Source organism: Dendrobates tinctorius, unplaced genomic scaffold (genome assembly GCF_039654945.1).
Source record: "Dendrobates tinctorius isolate UK_male_01 unplaced genomic scaffold, ASM3965494v1 ptg000098l, whole genome shotgun sequence".
Taxonomy (NCBI): domain Eukaryota; kingdom Metazoa; phylum Chordata; class Amphibia; order Anura; family Dendrobatidae; genus Dendrobates; species Dendrobates tinctorius.
Window position 1 is genome coordinate 3,646,477 of NW_027361766.1, and position 20,510 is coordinate 3,666,986.

General features: G+C 42.1%; 1 protein-coding gene across 2 annotated transcripts in view; it reads right to left on the reverse strand.

Moving 5' to 3' along the window:
* Window positions 1-14,808: 14,808 nt before the first annotated feature.
* The window catches only part of PHTF1 (putative homeodomain transcription factor 1), a 196,844-nt gene continuing 191,142 nt past the window's right edge, over window positions 14,809-20,510 (reverse strand). For both annotated transcript variants that reach the window (XM_073587060.1, XM_073587059.1), the window contains exons 18-19: window positions 19,568-19,693; window positions 14,809-17,894 (exon numbers count right to left, since the gene is read on the reverse strand). In XM_073587060.1, coding sequence (XP_073443161.1) covers window positions 17,874-17,894; window positions 19,568-19,693 — 147 coding nt within the window. In that variant the 3' untranslated portion in view covers window positions 14,809-17,873. The remainder of the gene's footprint in view (window positions 17,895-19,567; window positions 19,694-20,510) is intronic.

The window sequence follows — 20,510 nt, forward strand, 5'->3', positions numbered from 1 at the left end:
TGCAGACACTTGTGGACACTGGACACTTGGATTGTGTGAGGCCCACTGAATATCAGAGCGCTATGTCACAGGCTCGATGCAGCAGGTGTGAAAAAAGTGACTACTGGATAAGGGAGATTTTGAATTTCTGCAGACACTTGTGGACACTGGACACTTTTGGATTGTGTGAGGCCCACTGAATATCAGAGCGCTATGTCACAGGCTCGATGGCACAGGTGTGAAAAAAGTGACTACAGGATAAGGGAGATTTTGAATTTCTGCAGACACTTGTGGACACTGGACACTTGGATTGTGTGAGGCCCACTGAATATCAGAGCGCTATGTCACAGGCTCGATGCAGCAGGTGTGAAAAAAGTGACTACAGGATAAGGGAGATTTTGAATTTCTGCAGACACTTGTGGACACTGGACACTTTTGGATTGTGTGAGGCCCACTGAATATCAGAGCGCTATGTCACAGGCTCGATGGCACAGGTGTGAAAAAAGTGACTACAGGATAAGGGAGATTTTGAATTTCTGCAGACACTTGTGGACACTGGACACTTTCCTTTTGTGTGAGGCCCACTGAATATCAGAGCGCTATGTCACAGGCGTGAAAAAAGTGAATTGTAGAATTGGGCAGAATAGGAATCTCCCTAGAGTGTAGGTCTGTAAGAACGGAACAAGTCCTCCACTTATCCTTCCACAGTGACACACAGATAGCTTCACTGTGGCTGTGATAGCAGCAGTTACACGGTACTGTGTGAGGAGCGTACACCGCTGTATGGTGTGAATAAATGCACGCTCAGTACCTCAGCAGGACAAAAAAAACTGGGATTGCTTTTGAAAAAGCAGTTTGCAGAGCAGTGGGGAAACAGCAATGCAGCTGTCAGGAAGCCTTAGAAGGCAGCCTAACAACCAACACCGCTGATCCACCACAATATAGCCTCCCCTTGCACTGCACACACAGTGACTGGTGTGTTGCACAGGCAAAATCGCTAGCAGCAGAAGCAGGTTTTTTTTCTTCTTCCCTGCCTAACGCTCTCCCTACAGAATCAGCAACCTCTCCCTATGCTAAGATCGGCAGAAGTAAGATGGCGGTCGGCGTGCACGCCCTTTTATAACCCCTGTGACGCCCACCAAAGCAAGCCAATCACTTGCATGCCCTTCTGAAAGATGGTGGTGACCCCTGCCTATGTCATCACGTTGCCCACAGTGTCCGTGGATCCTGATTGGCTGAAAAAGAGCGCTAAACAAACTTTTAAAACGCGACTTTGGCACGTAAGTCGCCGACCTCATCCTAGGGTCGGGTTTCGTTTCATGAAACCCGACTTTGCCAAAAGTCGGCGACTTTTGAAATTGTTCGACCCGTTTCGCTCAACTCTAGTTATAATCTATGGTCCGCATAAAAAAATTGGAGACAGGTCATATTAAGGCCCAATTTGCAGACAAAACGCACCCATTCAATTGACATCACAGGCGTGACATCCGTGCTCTGTCTGTCTTTTACTGACTGAGAATTTTCAAGATTTTAGTAGCAGTTTTGTTGTTTTATAAATTTTTCTCATCTAAAAAAAAAAAAAACACTGAAGGATAAAATGGACACACTGACCAAAACTGGATAAAAACCGGATCCAGCACACTGACAGGAATCAGTCTCATTTTTTTATTTGTGCAAGAAAAATAGCAGACATCTAAATGGGGGCTTACCAGTGTGTTATTCACTTGAATTCCTGCTCATTTTGAGTCCAGTGTGCGGAGCAAATCAGTGATTGACAGCTATCTCTGACCATGCCCTAATCCACAACTGATTGTCAAATATTCACATCTCCCACTCAATATTTTTTCTCAATACCATATCAATCTGTGGAGCTCTCTTAGACTTGATTCACACGAGTGTATGTCAGTTTTTCATCCTGAAAAATGGATCATTTTCATCTCAATTGTCATCTGTAAGGCATCCGTTTTATACATTAGCAGAATCTACAAGACAAAATTACAGTTCAATCTGTAAAAATCAGAAATCCGTATGGGATCCAATTTTTTTTTTTTGCAAACCCATAGACATAGGCGAGTCTGATCTGATATATGGAAAAAGCTAGTGCATGCTGCGATGTCTTTCAAGTGCAGATTCAGTCTGTGAAAAAAACGGTCAACTGAATGGCATGATTGAATAATATTGCTCCAAGTGATGTCAGTTTTTTCACGAACATCACTCAGACCGACAATACAGTCGCGTTAACCTAAACCACAGCAGACAGAATGTCCTACATAACAGCTTCACTTCAACACATTAAACTCATTAAATAGTGTGACCGGGTCACTGGCACAGTGTATGAAGGGAGATATGTGTCACTGCGCATATTAGCGTCAGTGATGTAAAACCAGAATAGTATTCTGGCAGCACGGTGGCTCAGTGGTTAGCGCTGCAGCCTTGCAGCGCTGGGGTCCTGGGTTCGAATCCCACCAAGGACAACATCTGCAAGGAGTTTGTATGTTCTCCCCGTGTTTGCGTGGGTTTCCTCCGGGTACTCCGGTTTCCTCCCACACTCCAAAGACATACTGATAGGGAATTTAGATTGTGAGCCCCATCAGGGACAGTGATGAAAATGTGTGCAAACTGTAAAGCGCTGCGGAATATGTTAGCGCTATATAAAAATAAAGATTATTATTATTATTATTATTATTCCTCCAGCCCGCTATGTGTTGAGAGGGCTAAGTTTATTATGGGTTGGTTTTAGTGGACCTTCATAGAGCGGGTGGGAGGAGGTCCACCGTATCTCCACCTGAAGAGTCCTGACAGGACCTGTGTGATGACAAGGTCATGTTATCATAACATGGGGAGTTAAATACCTGGCCATGAGAATCAGTGGGTGTCATGTCTTGGGAGAGCAGGAACTCTCACATAGCTCCCGGAGGAGCTAAGGACTATGCGGGTTAACTGCAGGTGAACCCTGCAAGAAAAGGACTCATTTATGGACTGTGATTTGTTTGTTTAGCTGCTATACCAGCAAGGCTCTGCTAATTTTGCTGAACCCTGCCAAGGTTTATGCTATCCACAATAAACCAGCAGGTGATCTTCTGCCAGAACAGTTCCTGTGTCTACCTGGGAAAGCAGCTGAGTTTGTCAACCCCTCAAACGTGGTGTTTTGAGTGTGGGCAGAAATCCAGGAACATGCATAGAGGCTGAGGATAAACTGCACGTCCTGGGTGAAATCCGCCATTCAGAGCGAGACGTCTGGCAGCATGGAGGTGCTTGTGAAGCGTTTCGTCCAGGCACAGCAACAACACCAGCCCGCCAGTCAACAACAGAATTTGGCACATCAGAAGACGAATAAGCTGTTAGCACAGCAGGTTCAACAACAGCAGCAGCGACAGCAGCAGGAGGAGGTAATGCTGCAAATGGAGCTCCTCGCATAGGTGGTGCGTGTAAGGCAGGTGGTCTCCTCTCCGTCTCCAGGTGATGATGTACACGTCCGAAAAATGGTAAGACGAGCCACACAGAAAATAACCCCCGGGAATTATGTTGTAGCCTTTTTGACTGTGTTAAAGCAGGTGGCAGAGCATGACAGGCTACCGCCAGAGCAGTGGACAGAGGTGCTGGCCCCCTATTAGACTGGTGAACCCCAAAAGGCGTATTATGACCTAGCCCTCCAGGATGCCAAAGAGTGTGGCAAATTAAAAATGGAAATTCTGGCACACCTGGGAGTGAGAATGTCTGTAAAGGCTTAGCAAGTCCATTGCTGGGCATATGCTGGCAACAACCATCACACTCCCAGATGTTTGATCTGTTGCATCTGGTTCAAAAGTGGTTACAGCCAGAGACTTCCACTCCAGCCCAAATGGTTGAGCATGTGGTAATGGACAGGTTCGTTCACTCCCTCCCAAGGTCAATACAGACATAGGTTGCCCAGGGTGTCCCCCAGAATTCAGACGATTTGGTCAGCCTGGTTGAGAGATACCAGGTTGTGGAGAAATCCCTCGGGAGACCAGACTTCCCTGTACTGGGATACCCAAAAGGGGGTGGGCTCAGCAAGGAGGGTGGCTAGACCCACAAACGGGGGGTGTTAAATCCTGCTGAAGGGTCACCTAAGGCTGTTGTTGCGTCCTCACTAGAGAGAAGGATGAGATGGTCACAAAGGAGGCCAACTTCCCTAATTTAGAACTTTGGGACTGCTCAACTTCACAATCTTACATTGAAGAGGGCGTTTGAGAATGTGTCTGTATATAACGGGGTTGCTCAAGAGCTGGGGGGCCGACACCAGCTTCCCTTATTTTGCAGTACATGGTGTAGTGTGGCTAATGGTCACATAGTTGATGGGAGGCATGTGTCGCAGAGATGGCTTGTCTCTGTGACGTAACCTGGAGTATTTTCTCTAGTGCATGAAAGCACTAAAAGGTTCGTTGGCTGCACCTGTGACTGGGTTGTGGGTAGCTCGGAGAGATGGGTGGGTCTAGCTACCCACATGCCTCACAAGTGGGGGTGGTTATTAGCCTATATAATGGAGGCTGTTTGGCACATGGTTTGTATGTTGGGACGGAGAAGGCCTCCTGTGTGTGTTTGGCTCCAGACCGATCCTGAATACTGGACACTACCCCACCCTGTGTGCCCACAGGTCTGGCAGAGCAGAGCCCTGCTATGGACATTATGTATTGTGTTTGCCTGATCTAAAGGCTGTTTGTTTTCTGTTATTGCTTCTGGGTTTATGAAGCAATAGTCCCACGTGAACTTTTAAAGGAAAAAGCCTACTGTTTTCCTCCTGTGGCACCCTAGTGAGTAAAACCCCTACAATAGCGAGTTATTATATCGGGTGACCAAACCGAGGGAAGGAGAGATAGTAGAGCAGTTGTTAGATACAGGACCCTACTGGTGGAGGGTTTTAGACATGGCCCATTCGCATATTATGAGTGGACATCTGGGGGTGAAGAAAGCTCAGGAGAGAGTGTTAGAGGTTCCATTGGCCAGGCTGTTTCCGAGAAATCCTGAATTATTGTAGGTTTTGCCCTACCTGTCTGATAACTGCTCCTACTTCTCACTTCCGAAGCCCCTTAGTTCCCTTACCTGAGATAGAAATTCCCTTTGAGAGGATTGCTATGGACCTGGTAGGTCCCCTCTTTAAATTAGCATGCGGCAATCAGTATATCTTAGTGGTTATTGGTTACGAGACTCAGTGCCCGGAAGCAGTGTCACTGAGGAACGCTTCAGCTAAGTGTATCGCACAGGAGCTTGTCCAAATCTTTGCCAGGACCAGTTTGCCCAAGGAGATTTTGACAAATCAGGGACCCCATTTATGAGCAAAGTGATGTGGGAGCTGTGAAGAGTCCTTCAGATCGCCCAGCTACGAACCTCCGTTTACCATCCGTAGACCGATGGGCTGGTGGAGCGCTTCAACAAGACCTTGAAGGCCATGCTCAAGAGGGTCATGAGAAGAATGGTCGGGACTGGGACTATCTGCTCCCATTCTTGCTTTTTTCTGTTAGATAAGTCCCACAGGCCTCCACAGCTTCTCTCCATTTGAGCTCCTGTACAACCGACCTCCACGAGGGTTACTGGACATCGCCAAGAAAACCTGGGAAGCCAAGGTCATGCCGCACCAGAGTGTCATTAAGCAGGTCGCGCAGCTGCAAGAAAGGATGGCACAAGTAATATCCATCGTATGGGAACATCTTCTCCAGGTACAGGAGGCCCAAGTGAGGGAATGCAACTGTTCAGTGAGGCTAAGGCAATTCCAGCCCGGGGACAGCTTGCTAGTATTTATCCCTACGGTAGAGAGCAAATTCTTGGCGAAGTGGCAAGGCCCATATGAGATAGTGGAAAATCTCAGGAACGTGAATTACAAGGTATACCATGTGAACCTACTCAAACCTTGGTGGGACTGTTACCCGCTGGAAGCTCCTTGCTTGGGGGCCCATCCTGAAGCCAAGATCGAGGAGGTCATGATTATTGAGGTTCTAATGCCGACCCAGAAGCGACAATGTCAAGAACTGCTGCAGCAGAACCATGACCTGTTCTCGGAGTTGCCAGGACGCACATAGGTCATGGAAGATGATGTGCTAACGGAGCCGCATGTAAGGGTAAACCTCAAATCATACAGAATCCCTGAAGCACAACTGAAGATAATCTCAAAGGAGGTGAAGAGAATGCTGGACCTCGGGGTGATAGAGGAATCAAGAAGTGGCTGGTCAAGTCCCATCGTCCTCGTACCGAAGCCAATGGCGATCGGCGGTTTTGTAATGACTACTGCAAGCTCAATGAGGTGTCCCATTTGGACACGTACCCTATGTACCGCATGAATGAACTCATTGAGCGACTGGGACCCGCAATACAAATCGACAAGTTGAAGGGGTACTGGCAGATCCCCATGTCCCAGAGCGCCAAGGAGAAGACTGTCTTCTCGATCCTGGATGGTTGTCCCAGTACAACAGGTACAACAGGATGCCCTTCAGACTACAGGGGGCCCCAGCTATCTTCTAGAGGGTGATGGATCGAATCTTGGCTCAACATAAGAAATATGCCGCAGCCTACTTGGTAACATTGTCATCTTTAGCACTGACTCGAGTTCACACCTGCCCAAGGTACAGGCCATCCTCGATGCACTGAGGAAAGCGAGATTCACCATAAATCCCAAGAAGTGTGACATAGGGAAGAAAGAGGCCAGGCAATTAGGCTACATCATCGGGAGAAGCAAAATCAAGCCCCAGATGAATAGAATCATAGAATGGTAGATTTGGAAGGGACCTCCTGGATCATCTAATCCAATCCCCTGCTCAAAGCAGGAATCAGTAAATCATCCAAGAGAGATGTCTGTCCAGCCTCTGTTTGAAGACTTCCATGGAAGGAGAACTCACTACCTCTCGTGGCAGCCTGTTCTACTCATTGATCTGTGTCTCCTCCCATTCAGTTTCTACCCATTGCTTCTAGTCTTTTCTTGTGCAAATGAGAAGATCCTTCTACAATGTGACAGCCCTTGAGATATTTGTAGGCAGCTATTAAGTCTCCTCTCAGTCGTCTTTTTTGCAAGCTAAACATTCCCAAATCCTGTAACCGTTCCTCATATGACATGGTTTGCAGACCAGTCACCTTTCTGGTCGCTCTTCTCTGAACTTGCTCCAGTTTGTTGATGTCTTATTTAAAATGTGATGCCCAAAACTGGACAGTATTTCAGATGAGGTCTGACCAAAGAGGAGTAGAGGGCAATAATGACTCGACATGATCTAGACTGTATGCTTCTGTTAATACATCCCAGAATTGCATTTGCCTTTTTTGCTGCTGCAACACACTGTTGACTCATGTTCAGTTTATGATATATTAGTATACCCAAGTCTTTTTCATGTGTGCCGTTGCTTAGCCCTATTCCTCCCATTCTGTATATGCTTTTTTTATTTTATTGTCCAGATGTAGCACTTGGCATTTTTCCCTGTTAAAAGCCATTCTACTAAATGCTGCTCACTGCTCCAGTTTATTTATATCTTTTTGAATCCTCTCTCTTCTCTAGTATTAGCTATCCCTCCTAGCTTTGTGTCATCAGCAAATTTAATCAGTGTACCCTCAATTCCTTCATCTAAATAATTGATAAAGATGATGAACAATACAAGGCCCAGGACAGAACCCTGTGGCACCCCACTTGAGGCATTCTTCCAAATGGATGATTAACGGCCACTCTTTGGGTCCGATCACTAAGCCAGTTATGAATTAACCTAACAGTTGCCTTGTCCATTCCATACTTAGTCATTTTTTCAATTAGGATGGTGTGAGATACTTTGTCAAATGCTTTGCTGAAGTCAAGATATACCATATCTACAGCATTTCCCTGATCCACCCAGTCAGTGATTCTGTCATAGAAGGAAATTAAGTTAGTTTGACATGACTTATTAGTTAGAAACCCAAGCTGACTCTGGTTAATCACTTCATTCTTATCCAGGTACGTACATGAATGTTTAATAATTTGTTCAAAGATCTTTCCTGATATAAAAGTCAGACTCACCGGCCTATTGTTCCCTGGGTCCACCTTCTTCCCTTTTTGAAGATAGGAACAACATTTGCTCTTCTCCAGTCTTCTGGGACTTCTCCTGTTCTCCAAAAATTTTCAAAGATTATGGAGAGTGGTTCAAAAATATCTTCTGCTATCTCCTAAAGTACTCTGGGATGTACTTCATCTGGACCTGGAGACTTGAATTCATCTGTGTTAGCGAAGTGTTTCCTCACTATCTTTCTGCTTATCGATATCCTGAATTCTTCTATTCCTTTATTAGGACAGTGAAGATGAGTTGATGTTAAATTTCCTTTCTGAGAGAAAACAGATGCAAATTAGGAATTTAAAAGTTCAGCCTTCTCAACATCCTGTCTTACCATTTCATCATTTTTTCATCCTGTAAAAATCCTATAGCATCTTTGACTTTTATTTTACTTTTGACATATCCCCAAAATCCTTTTTTATTGCTTTTGACGTCTCTTGCAAGCCTTAATTCATTGTCCGCTTTAGATAATCTGATTCGTGCCCTGCAGGACTGCAGACAGTATTATATTCTTCTTTAGATATGCCTCCTTCTTTCCATTTGATAAACATTTTTTTCTTCCTTTTTAGCATGTGCTTAAAATCTGTGTTCATCCATCCTGGTTTCCTTAAATGCTTCGTATTGTTCCCTCCTTTTGGAAATGTTAATGATTGTGCTTTGAGAATCTCATTTTTCAAGATTTTCCATCCTTCCTGGACATTTTGGTCCTTAAGGATATCCAGCCATTGGATCCCTTTGATTCTCTTTCAGAGTCCCTTAACCCTTTACCTCCAAGGGTGGTTTGCATGTTCATGACCGGGCCAATTTTTACAATTCTGACCACTGTTCCTTTATGAGGTAATAACTCTGGAACGCTTCCATGGATCCTGATACAGGAAAGATGTATATCTTTGTACCATGTTAGCCAGTAGATAGAAAAATATTCAGGATTGAGAGTCCTCAGTAGTTGATACCTTTTAATGGCTAACTGAAAAGATGGTAACACATTGCAAGCTTTCGAGACTATTCAGGTCTCTTCATCAGGCTAGACTAATACAAAATCTGAAGTCACATATTTATGCACAATACAGCCTAGAAAAAATGCAATAGATAAGACAAGTGACGTGAAGCAGAACTATCAATATGGGAGAGGGAGAAACATAAATACAAACATTGGACCAGTTCATAGATAAGGAGTCCGGATGTTTTATGGTCCTCTGATTGGGGTCTAGTTCTGTGTTGTGATGCCCCCACACGGTTTTAAAAGGAAATTCCTTAATTGATGTAAAAAGACATAAATCCATGCGACACATTCATTCCAGCACTGAGAGTGTCAAAGTTCGTCATAAATTTGTACTCCCAAACTCGTCTCTCTCTCTGAGAATTGAAGTTACCTTTCAATACCAGTAATTTCATATCCACGCTGCTGTGATCAGGGATACAGACTCCTTATCTATGAACTGGTCCAATGTTTGTATTTATGTTTCTCCCTCTCCCATATTGATAGTTCTGCTTCACGTCACTTGTCTTATCTATTGCATTTTTTCTAGGCTGTATTGTGCATAAATATGTGACTTCAGATTTTGTATTAGTCTAGCCTGATGAAGAGACCTGAGTAGTCTCGAAAGCTTGCAATGTGTTACCATCTTTTCAGTTAGCTATTAAAAGGTATCAACTACTGAGGACTCTCAATCCTGAATATTTTTCCATGGATCCTGGTGATTCAGACATTATTTTCTCGTGACATATTGTACTTAATGTTAGTGGTAAAATTTCATTGATATAACTTGCGTTTATTTGTGAAAAAAATGGAAATTTGGCAAAAATTTTGAAAATTTTGCAATTTTCCAACTTTGAATTTTTATGCCCTTAAATCAAAGCGATATGGCACACAAAAAACATAATAAATAACATTTCCCACATGTTTACTTTACATCAGCACAATTTTGGAACCAAAATTTGTTTTTGTTAGGAAGTTATAAGGGTTAAAAGTTGACCAGAGATTTCTCATTTTTACAACACCATTGTTTTAGGGACCACATCACATTTCAAGTCACTTTGAGGGGTCTATATGATAGAAAATACCCAAAAGTGACACCATTCTAAAAACTGCACCCCTCAACGTGCTCAAAACCACATTCAAGAAGTTTATTAACCCTTCAGGTGCTTCACAGGAATTTGTTGAATGTTTAAAAAAAAACATTTAACTTTTTTTCACAAAAAAATTACTTCAGATCCAATTTTTTTTTAGTTTTCCAAGGGTAACAGGAGAAATTGGACTGCAAAAGTTATTGTGCAATTTGTCTTTTGTACGCCGATACTTGATATGTAGGGGGGGAACCACTGTTTCGGCGCATGGCAGAGTTCAGAAGGGAAGGAGCACAGTCTGAGTTTTTCAACGCAAAATTGGCTAGAATTCAGATCGGACTCCGTGTCACTTTTGGAGAGCCCCTGATGTGCCTAAACAGTGGAAACCCTCCCACAAATGACCCCATTTTGGAAACTAGACCCCCCAAGGAACTTATCTAGATATGTGGTGAGAACACTGAACCCCTAAGGGCTTCACAGAAGTTTATAACGTACAGCCGTACAATTAAAAAATCATATTTTTTTTACACAAAAATGATCTTTTCACCCCCAATTTTTATTTTCCTAAGGGTAACAGGACCCTAAAAGTTTTTGTGAAATTTGTCCTGAGTATGCTGATACCCCATATGTGGGGGTAAACCACTATTTGGGCGCATGGCAGAGCTCGGAAGGGAAGCAGCGTGCCATTTGACTTTTTTGGCTGGAATTGAGATCGGACGCCATGCCGCGTTTGGAAAGCCCCTGATGTGCCTAAACAGTGGAAACCCCCCACAAATGACACCAGTTTGGAAACTAAACCCCCCAAGGAACTTATCTAGATGGTGGTGAGCACTTTGAACCCCCAAGGGCTTCACAGAAGTTTATAACGTAGAGCCATAAAAATAAAAAAATCATATTTTTTTCCATAAAAATGATATTTTTGCCCCCAGTTTTTTATTTTCCCAAGGGTAACAAGAGAAATTGGACCCTAAAAGTTGTACAATTTGTCCTGAGTATTCTGATACTCCATATGTGGGGGTAAACCACTGTTTGGGCGCAGGGCAGAGCTTGGAAGGGAAGGACCACCATTTGACTTTTTCAAAGCAGAATTGGCTGGAATTGAGATGAGACTCCATATTGTGTTTGGAGAGCCCCTGATGTGCCTAAACAGTGGAAATCCCCCAATTCTAACTCCAACCCTAACCCCAACACCCCCCTAACCCTAATCTCAGCCTTAACCCTAGCCCTAACCCTAATGGGAAAATCGAAATAAATACATTTTTTTTAAAAATTGTATTATTTTTCCCTAACTAAGGGGGTGATTAAGGGGGGTTTCATTTACTATTTATGGCGGGATTTTGTTTGGCAGCTGTCATACGCTAAAAGATGCTTTTTATTGTACCTCATTTTTGTCATTTTTTATGTTTTGGCGCTTTTATGCAATAATAACAATTTTATATAAAAAAGTAATCATTTTTTTGCATTGCTTTATTCTGCTCATTTTTGTGTGGGAGAAGATGTTTTCAGTGGTACATGTATATTTATATATTTTTTTTGCGTGTTATTGCACTTTTTGTTCGACGGAATGATGATAAAGCATTGTTTTTTGCCTAGTTTTTTTTTCTATTAAGGGGTTCACTAAATGGGTTAACTAGTGGGACAGTTTTATAGGGTGGGTCGTTACGGACGCGGCGATACTAAATGTGTATTTTTATTGTTTTTTATTTTTTCTTATTTACAAAAAAAGAATTTATTAGGGATTTTTTTATTATTTATTTAAGATTTTTTTTAATAAATTATTTTGACACTTTTTTTCACTTTATATTGTTCCAATGTGGGACATTACAATAAAGTGTCAGATCGCTGATCTGACAGTTTGCACAGCACTCTGTCAGATCAGCGATCTGACAGGCGCTGCACAGGCTTACTCAGTGCCTGTGTGATTCTTCCCTAGTCTCCTGGTACACTGCGATCATGTTTGAGCGCAGTGTGCAAGGGGTTAATGTGCCGGAGGCGGTCCGTGACCAGCCCTGACACACAGTGCTGGGTGTCAGCTGTGATAATCAGCTGTCATCCGGCCGCGATTAGTGGCGCTCTATCCCAGGGGCGCCGCTGATCGCTATGACGTGCTATTCTGCCCCCGGTCATACGGGCCTGGGTACCGTGGACCGGGATAGTACGTCAGATGTCAGAAAGGGGTTAAAATCTGCATTTCTGAAATCCAACCCTTGAAGTCTGAGTCTTCACAGGTCTTTCCTCCTCTAGTTATCTAAAATTCTAAAATAGCATGGTCGCTACCTCCTAGGGTCCCAGCCACTCTTACCTCCTCAACCGTTTCCTCCCTGTTTATAAGGATTAGATCCAAGGTAGCAGTTCCCCTTGTTTTCTCCCCTACCTTTTGGAAGATAAAGTTGTTAGCAAGAGAGGATAAGAATTTCCTTGACCTGTTAGTTTTTCCTGAGAGAGATTCCCAACAAATGTCTGGATAATTGAAATCTCCCATGACCACTATGTCATATTTTTTGGAGAACGTGGCCATTTGATGCATAAAGAGTTCATCCATATCGTCAGCTTGCACAGGCGGCCTGTAGTAAATGCCTACAATGGTGTCCTTTCCATTGTTCTCTCCTTGTATTTTTACCCAAACAATTTCCACTGAACTCCCAATCTCTGTGCAGTGTAAAGCGGCAGTAGCACCGTACGCAGTGAAGAGGCAGTGACCCACAAAATTTAAACACAAAAGTCTCTTTAATGTGTTATCTTCACACATAAAAGTCCAATCCACACAAGTGCATATAACTTCAGTGCATATAATTAGTATCCGTTTCATCATTTGCAGAATATATTATATGCCATCCTTCATTTTGCAGACACTAAACACACCAGTCTTGCTCTGACTAGTTCCCGTGGGTGTCTAGGCACCGTATCCAAGACTCTATTCACACAGCATTACATGATACAGGCACTACACATGCCAGTCTTCCTCTGACTAGTTCCCGTGGGTGTCTTGCACTGCTGCATCAGTCTCTTTACTCACACAGCCTTACACAGTCCAGAATATCCGCCAGATCGCAGCTGGACACCATATCCACCTGTTTTGCAAATCGTTACACATGCCAGTCTTCTTTCAGGCACAGGACATCCCTCTCCGGTTCACCTCCAGGCACAGGACTGTCCACATCCGAGACCAGTCACCATGGACGACTTGTATCTCTGTGTACACTGCGGGTTACCAGGCCTCACTCTGGCCCTGACACACCTGAGACTCACTATGCACTCCTCAGATCTCTCACTAACCCTTTCCTGCAGGGCTTTTATCACAGAAACCTGTGGCTTTCAGCCACATTGAAAACCTGGATCCGGAATGGAACAGACTTTCAACATTATCATACTGTAATCTGTTTAAAATACAACATCCAGAGTAGGTTTTCCCTACCTCTGTCTTGGACACTAACATGTCCAAGACTAACACCTTTATTATCAGTCTGCATTGCAGTCACAGCTACGCCCGTGACTGCCATGCACACCTATGGCCTTCATACACCTCCGTGCATATCCTGGGGAGACTACACAGTGACCCCTACCTGTGACATCGGCCACTGGTTCCCCATTGCAATCCCAGCTACGCCTGGGACCGCAATGCATCCTCATAGGCTCAATACCCCTCTGTGCGTATCCTGGGGAGAACACACAGTGCCCCCTAGCTGTAACAGGGGTCACTGCCTCACAGCAGATATACGCTTTTCTAACATACAATGCAACACCTCTTCCTCGTTTATCAAGTCTGTTTCTTGCAAATAAGTTGTATCCTTCTAGCCTTGTATCCCAATCATGTGTATCATCCCACCAAGTTTCAATGATTCCAATGACATCATATTTCTTCTCCTGTGTTAGTAGTTCCTATTCACCTTGTTTGTTGACAATGCCTTGTGCATTAGTATCGAAACATTTTAGTTTGTGATTGGTTTCTCTTCCTCCAATATTTTTATTATTTAGATTTTTTTTGTCTTTGTTCTTCCTTTCCACTTCTAATAGCAGAGTTCTCAATGGTATTTGTCAGGTGTATGGCTTTTTCTGGCCTTTTGCTTCCCTTCCCTTGTTCTAGTTTAAAGCTCTCCTGATCAGTGTAACAAGGCGACTTCCAAATACATGTTTTCCAGTCTGACCATGAAAGTCAGTGGGTGTTGTGTGTTGGGAGAGCAGGAACTCCCACATAGCTCCTGGAGGAGCTAAGGACTACTGGTATGTTAACTGCAGGTGAACCCTGATGGGAATGGACTCTTATGCACTGTGTCTTGTTTGTTTTACTGTTATGCCAACAAAGCTCTGTGTATTTTGCTGAACCCTGCCAAGGTTTATGCTAAGCTCAATAAACTAGCAGGCGATCTTCTACGAGAACGGTTCCCGTGTCTACCTGGGAAAGCAGCTGAGGTTGTCAACCCCTCACTTTAGTATAGAACTTTTTAAAATTCCCATAAAAATATATTGATTACTGTGCTGTATTGTTCTATCTCCTTTATTGTGTGTATAGGCAGAGACCTGTCAGTTACTGTCAGCGGGCGGGAGAAGCCGCTGGGGACCCGCCTGTCTGACTAGTCTCCCCTTCAGCTATTAATCCTTTTATGATCTTGGACGCATATGTACATCCAAGGTCATCTCCCCTTGTTTGATGCGGGCTCTGACTATGTGTCTGCAATTTTTTCGGCACATGTCAGCTGATTTCAGACACCGCCAATACATAGAACATAGCAGAGACACATTTACAAGATTATCTCAGCACAGGAACATTTTATTTAAACACATCACATTGTTGAACTTATTAATATACAAAGATCTATTGAGCAAAATGCACTTTTGTTGGTTGGAAAACTCCTTTAAGCAAGAGGCACCATTAACCAAACAACACCATGAAGACGAGGAGATCTCCAAGCAAGTCAGGGACAAAGTTGTGGAGGAGTACAAGTCAGGGTTGGGTTATAAAAAAAAGAAAACAACCAACAACAAACAAATATCCCAGTCTCTGATGATCCCCTGGAGCACCAGCGAATCCATTATCATCAAGTGGAAAGAACATGGTACCACAACAAACTTGTTAAGAGAGTGCCACCCACCAAAACTCTCAGCCTTGGCAAGGAGAGCATTTAAACATAGAGGAAGCACAGAGACCAAAGGTAACCCTGAAGGAGCTACAGTGTTCCCAAGCAGAAACTGGAGTCTGTCCATATGACCACAACAAGCCATACATTCCATAGAGGTGGCTTTTATGGAAGAATATGCAAATGTATGGAGGAAAGTGCTGTGGTCAGATGAGACCAAAATCAAACTTCTTGGCCCCCAAGGTGTACTCCATGTCTGGTGCCAAACCAACACATCTCATCACTCCAAGAACACCATCCTCACAGTGAAACATGGTGGTGGCGGCAGCACGCTGTGGGGATGTTTTTTGGAAGCAGGGACAATGAAAATGGTCCAAGTCGTGGGGAATATGGATGGTGTAAAATACAGGGAACTTCTTGAGCAAAACCTGGTTCAGTCTGTCAGTGATTTGACACTGGGACATATTCACCTTCCAACAAGATAATGACCCAAAGCATACTGGTAAAGCAACACTAGAGTGGTTTAAGGGGAAATGTTTAAATGTTTTGGAGTGGCCTAGTCAATGTCCAGACCTTAATCCAATTGAGAATCTGTGGTCAGACTTGAAAATTGCTGTTCACCAGGGGAAACCATCTAACTTGAAGGAGCTTGAGTAGTTTTGCTTTGAAGAATGGGCAAGAATCCCAGTGGCAAGATGAGGAAAGCTCATAGAGACTTATCCAAAGCAACTTGCACCTGTAATTGCCACAAATGGAGGCTCTACAAAGTACTGACTTTAGGGAAGTGAATAGTAATGCACACTGAAGTTTCCAGTTATTTTGCCCTATTTGTTTGTTTGCTTCATAATAAAAAGAAAAACAAATGATTCACAGTTGTAGATATGTTCTTTACATGAACTGATGCAGACCCTAAAAAAAGTGAAATTCCAGACAGTGAGGTAGCAAAACTAGGGGGTGAGTACTTTCACAATGCACTGTATTGCAATCATATTGTATAGCACTGTCTACTTACAATTGCTCATTTTGCTTTTCTACCCAGTTAATTATTCTCTTTTCAATTAGGTCTGAAACATCACATGATTAAAAACAGACTAGTTGAATCCTTCTAATTTCTGTGTAGAAACAGAAGGTCAAAGTTCCCTGCCATAAGGAGTGGATCTACAGGGAGAGGAGAGGATCTGCAGGGTCAGTAGTTGAAGAGGGGAATGATAAATGCAGGGACTAGCGACTTCCTGTTTCTACATAGCGTAGAGAAAACAGAAGAATAAGCTGGGTAGAAAGCAAAATCGGCAATTGTAAGTACACAGTGCTATATAATATGATTGCAATATTGCAATATATTATGAGGATAAAAAGTTTGCTGGGAGTGATTCTTTAAATGTTTATGTCTACATTGTACAAAATAATGTTATCAAATAATATTATCAAAGAACACTGATATTTGTTACTACAGCTGAAGAACCAGCTGCACTCATTGTAAGACGTTGACAGTTTGTTAATATAGTAAAACCATTAATATTCAATAGAGACTTAGGTCCTGGGCAGTGATGGTCGTACACTGAACAGGAGCTGGTATAGGAAATGACTAACATCTGCACTCAATAGTTACATTTTCATTTTATATTCAGTTTCTGCCCATAGTCTCATGCAGTTACTATAACCCCTTCAAAATATGTAATATTTTTTTTCAATATGCCAATATAACAATAAGTGGTACACACCAAAGGAAAAACTGAATTTGAGAATAGCGCTAACCACAAAAAGATAAGGATATACGAAATATATTTCAGAAACACACAACGCATTTTGGAGCTGAATTTGCTCCAAAACATGTTCCATATTTTATTTAAAATATATATTTTTTATATAGTCATCTTGAGGTGGTTAGCGCAGCACTAACTCCTTCCTAGTGAAGAAGCTAGTCCATCTCCAAAATACATTGTTTTTATCTTCCAATATAGTTTTGATATCCTTATTTTGGTGTGGCAGCACTACTTTCAAAACAGTTTTAAAAATAAACAACGCGTTTCAGAGTTGGACTAGCTCCTTCCTAAAGACCAGCTCCGAAATGCGTTGTATGTTTCCATGGGAAATATATTTTTCATATCCTGTCGTGTGTAGCACAACTTTCATATTATGCTATTTCTGATCCAGTGTATTGAACATAGTCTGATTCAGCAGGGGGAAGTATAACCCTGAGACCGATGAAACAAAAGTTCTTCAGCGTTGTGGCTGACATATACACAAGTGCCGGGGCCCAGAGCAAGCGTGGGTGGGGGTCCCAATCATAGGCACTGGCACCGGGCCCCCATAGTGTGCCGTTGTCCCCGATGACGAGTGTGCCCCTCTGCCTGCCTGGGTGCGCCGAGTGCTGACGACGGCCTTGTATGCCATTAAAAACTTTATTTTGTTTAACATATTAAATAATACAGTCTCAATTTTCATAAATAATCATCCAGTAAAAATTTTAATAAATATATCGTTTTCTTTTAAATTTTCTACACAAAATGTAAACTCTGCTATAAAAGTAACTTGGCACACACGAGTTAGGAAGTCACATTGACCGTCTCCAACATCTTAGAACAGCATCCATGTTTTCCTGAAATCTTATGGATTCTCGTTCATGCAAAGCTTGTATGGGATGCAATGCCGGGTTGTCTGTTCTTTGCCTAAGGAATCCGTAGATGACAAATTCAACCTTTGTGTCTGCATAGATGTATTGCTCCAATGTAGAAGGTCACGGTTTAATTTTCCACAGCTAGGGAAAGACAGGTGGGGGGAAAAAAAAGCAATTTTAGCCAATAGAGCTGTATGAGCTCGTAATAACACAATTCTACAGTGTGACACAGGACTGAAAATATCTTGGCTAAAACATGGGAATGTGTTAAAATGTATTTTCCCTTAGGAAAATGGGTCAAGTTTCAACATGAAACAGCAACAGTATCATATATACTACTAATCTCAAAGAACTTTCTTAGAGAGGACCTGTTTGCTATCCTGACATGTATGGCTGACTAAATACTTTTATTCTTGATTAACAAACTATTTTTTTTTCTTCTATTCAAACTCTAACTTGTGCGATTTCTCACTTATTCTTCCTGGAAATCCTCGATACAGGTGTTTTATTTTTTTTTAAATACTAGAACTAGGAGATTTGAGTCCTGCCTGATGAATCCTACACACATCTGCTTTAGTCCTCATTCAGATCGGACATACCTGTCTCATGTATGTGTTCTATCAAATTTTTTTTTTTTGACAGATGGAATACGTGCCCATTATAGTCTATGGACACGTTCATAATTCCATTTTTTGCAGACCAAATAAAATAAAAACCACGGTTGAAAAAAAAAAATTATTTAATTTTTTTTCTTTTAAATTAAAAAAGAAACCTAGAGGTCTGGATGACAACTTAAGAGTATGTGCGGTAAAGTGAATCTGTCAGGATCAACACCTCTAAGCCGTCAATAGAAACATGCAGGTCAATAAAAGTTTAAATAAAATGATACTTTGATATTTGTGATCCAATATCTTACTTCAATGAAATCAATGTTTTTCTTAATATGTAAATGGTCTGTTAAGATCTATGGGCCGGACATAGATCTCCCTGAGAATCTGCATCCATAGCTCATTTTAACTAAAAAGGGGGAGTTACAAGTATGAGATATGTAATGACTGACACTTTACTTTCATAATCACACACAGCTCTGCAGTGAGATCGGAGCTAACACTACAGTACAAATGAACTTTGTCTCATTAAAAAAACATTTGAATCTACAGTCCTCTCCAGTGCTTCACCTACCATCTGAGAGGCAGCCAGTGTAGGGGAAGGGCAGTACAGCAGAGCTCTCAGCTCTGTAGGAAGACAATTGCAAATGTGCATGTCGTGTTTGTAATGCGACAAGGTTCATCTCTGCTGTACTGTGTTGGTTATAATCAGGCACAGCTCTGTAGCTGGGATGACTTCACTATGAGAGGACAAGTACTGCTGCAAATGTTTATAATGAGACAAACTTCACTGCTGCTGTACTTTGTTAGCTCTTCTGTACTGCATTAGCTCTGATCTGATTGCAAATCGGTGTGTTATTATGATAACAAAGTGTCAGTTATTATTTGCTTCATACTGGTATCGCCCCCTTTGATTTAAAATAGTCCTGAACAGCTCATTTACATATAAGGAAACTTAGATTTCTCTGAAATTAGACATCAAGGTATAATTTTACTCAACTTTTTTTTTTGACCTGCCCACCCAGTGCTCAGGCCAATGTTATTCAATGTGGCAGTAAAGATGGAGGGCATAATACCAAGCGTGAAGTTTGTTTAAAGGAAAATTAACATCACAAAGTAATTTAAATTGAAATATTCCAGTATTTCTAATGCTTATTCCAGGGTATACCCCACATAGTAGACTTGAGATCTGTATACTGCACTCACTCTAATGTTGAATCCCAGAAGGTCGCTCACAACACCGGACACTGCCGAGAGAATGACCACACGACTTATATTGTATATGAGAGGGTTCATTGTAAGTCCGTACAGCCTGAACGGGGTATCGATCTCCTGCAGACAAATATTGATAAATTGTTAGTGATTGCTAATACAGAATACTGTTTGCAGTCTTGGACCTTGCCGTTCTCTTACAATATTTTGTTATATTCAGCAAGTCGGCTCCGCTGAACTCAGCACTGAATGTACCCAAACTAAGCCATTTCCACCTCATATAAGCTCATAATGTAATCTACTGGTGTAGAGAAACCTTGGCAGGGAGCCATGTTTTATCCACTTTACAAGCACATCGACTCCATGTCTGAAACACTGCATTATGCAGATTGTATTTTAATACATAGTGGATCATGAAATATTATCCATCTATTTAATTAGATGACCTAAAGTCTTAAAGCACCAGCTTGTCCTATAGGGGCACAGATATAAATATAGTATTACAGCAATGAAGACGATATGTAGTAGAAAGCTTTGGACATGATTTAGGGACATATCCATCACCGATGGACAAAAGTCAGCAGCCTGAACTCTACTTTTGTGCAGGTTTGCAGGTGCCATAAATTTTATATATATATATATATATATATATATATATATATATATATATATATTGCCGTGCGAAAGTATTCGGCTCCCTTGAACTTTTCAACCTTTTCCCACATATCATGCTTTAAACATAAAGATACCAAATGTAAATTTTTGGTGAAGAATCAACAACAAGTGGGACACAATTGTGAAGTTGAGCAAAATTTATTGGTTATTTTAAATTTTTGTGGAAATTCAAAAACTGAAAAGTGGGGCGTGCAATATTATTCGGCCTCTTTAACTTAATACTTTGTTGCGCCACCTTGTGCTGCGATTACAGCTGCAAGTC